General features: G+C 41.9%; 1 protein-coding gene across 1 annotated transcript; it reads left to right on the forward strand.

The window, feature by feature from the left end:
• Window positions 1-51: 51 nt before the first annotated feature.
• On the forward strand, window positions 52-580 carry CETN1 (centrin 1). Its single transcript, XM_029232658.1, has one exon. The coding sequence runs from the start codon at window positions 62-64 to the stop codon at window positions 578-580; it is 519 nt and encodes a 172-aa protein (XP_029088491.1). The 5' UTR covers window positions 52-61.
• The last annotated feature ends 1,281 nt before the right edge of the window (window positions 581-1,861 follow it).

Genomic DNA, 1,861 nt, shown 5'->3' on the forward strand with positions numbered 1-1,861 from the left:
CCGCCGCCGCCGCCGCCGCCGCCGCCGCCGCCGCCGCCGCCGCCGCCGCCGCCGCCAGAGGATGGCTTCCAGCTTCAAGAAGTCAAACGTGGCCTCCACCAGCCAGAAAAGAAAGGTGGAACCTAAGCCCGAACTCACTGAAGATCAGAAGCAAGAAATTCGCGAAGCGTTTGCCCTCTTCGATGCCGACGGCAGCGGCACCATCGACGTGAAGGAGCTGAAGGTGGCCTTGAGGGCGCTGGGCTTTGAACCCAGGAAGGAGGAGATGAAGAGGATAATCGCCGAGGTGGACAAGGAAAGCACAGGGAAAGTCAGCTTCAATGACTTCTTGGCTGTGATGACTCAGAAGATGGCCGAGAAAGACACCAAGGAAGAAATCCTGAAGGCTTTCAGGCTCTTTGATGATGATGAAACCGGGAAGATCTCTTTCAAAAACCTAAAGCGCGTGGCCACCGAGTTGGGGGAAAACCTCACTGATGAGGAGCTGCAGGAAATGATTGACGAAGCAGATCGGGATGGAGACGGTGAAGTGAACGAGGAAGAGTTTCTTCGGATCATGAAAAAGACCAGCCTCTACTGAAGTCGGTTTCTCTCGCAAGCATGTGTAGGGAGATTGAGTTGACTTGCTGGGTTCCCTGTTTCTGTTTTGTGAAACCTTGAGGTAGAGGCCAGCACTGTCTCTCCTCTTACCCCCAGCTGGTCTAGATAGTTCTATTTCCAAATCTCTAGCTCAATTATAGAATTTTAAAGATGCTTTTAATGTGAGTTTTGGTTTTTCATTCCCAAGAGCAGACCTGGAGGAGTGTAGGTTGAATCAAAGATTCTGAAACTTCTTTCCATCCACCATTTGCCTTGCATTGGTGGACACCCATTAAACTGAAGGCAAGACATATTGCCTTCAGTTTATATATATATAATATATGCTTCATATATTATTCCTTAAATTCAAGTCATTGTTCTCGCATGATAAGGTGGAATCACCAGCAGGTCATCCTAGCCATTGATTTTCACTTAACTGAATACTGGTTTGAAGGAAAACAGTGCAGCCATTTACTGGGCTCAGGAAAGGTACTGCTCTAAAGGATAGGCTTGCCTTTGGCTGGTGGTAAATTGTGCTATTTAAAGTGTTCTCTGGTTTCATCACATGCAAATGATTCTTGATTTGTGTGTACATTATCTACTGTGGATTATCGGGGCCACAATGTATTCTTGGGCTACAGAATAAAAACAGAATTTAATATTGGCCCAAGCAAAGTATGATTGGCTTAAGAGATTAAGCTAACTAATGACTTTGAGTAAATATTTATAAATGTAAGATCTTAGCTTAGGAAGTTGTAAAAAAATATCTATAACACACTTTGAGCTACTTATCTGTCCTTGGAAAGATAAACTATTGTTTTAGTTATTAGATGAGTTATACTATAACCTTAGTCATTTTATTATTGCTTTATTACAAGCCACTGTCTACCTTCTAATTCTTAGAACATCTTGGTTCTTGATACTTAATTTCCTCTCCTCTCTCCTCTGGTATATAGTTGATGCCAGAATGTCTGGCATTTAAGTAGTTCTCTATTTTATAATCCCAGGAAACTATTTGTTGTGGCTTGTGTATGCATTAATACTACTTGTTCTCTGTTATAAATTAAACCTTTCTTGTTTTGAAATAAAATACCTACCCATTTGAACATCTACAAATATGAAGTTAGAGAAAAGTTAAATAATATAGCTGTGGGAAGATAATGAAATCTATCTGCTGAGATGGAGGCCTGGACAAATGTTTTGATAATAGGCAACAAAACTAGCAAACAGGCAAGATATTTTGGTCGCAACTAAATTAAGTCTTCATACAAAGTTCCATTAA

This window comes from Monodon monoceros, unplaced genomic scaffold (assembly GCF_005190385.1).
Source record: "Monodon monoceros isolate NGI ecotype Baffin Bay Population unplaced genomic scaffold, NGI_Narwhal_1 Super_Scaffold_1, whole genome shotgun sequence".
Lineage (NCBI taxonomy): Eukaryota > Metazoa > Chordata > Mammalia > Artiodactyla > Monodontidae > Monodon > Monodon monoceros.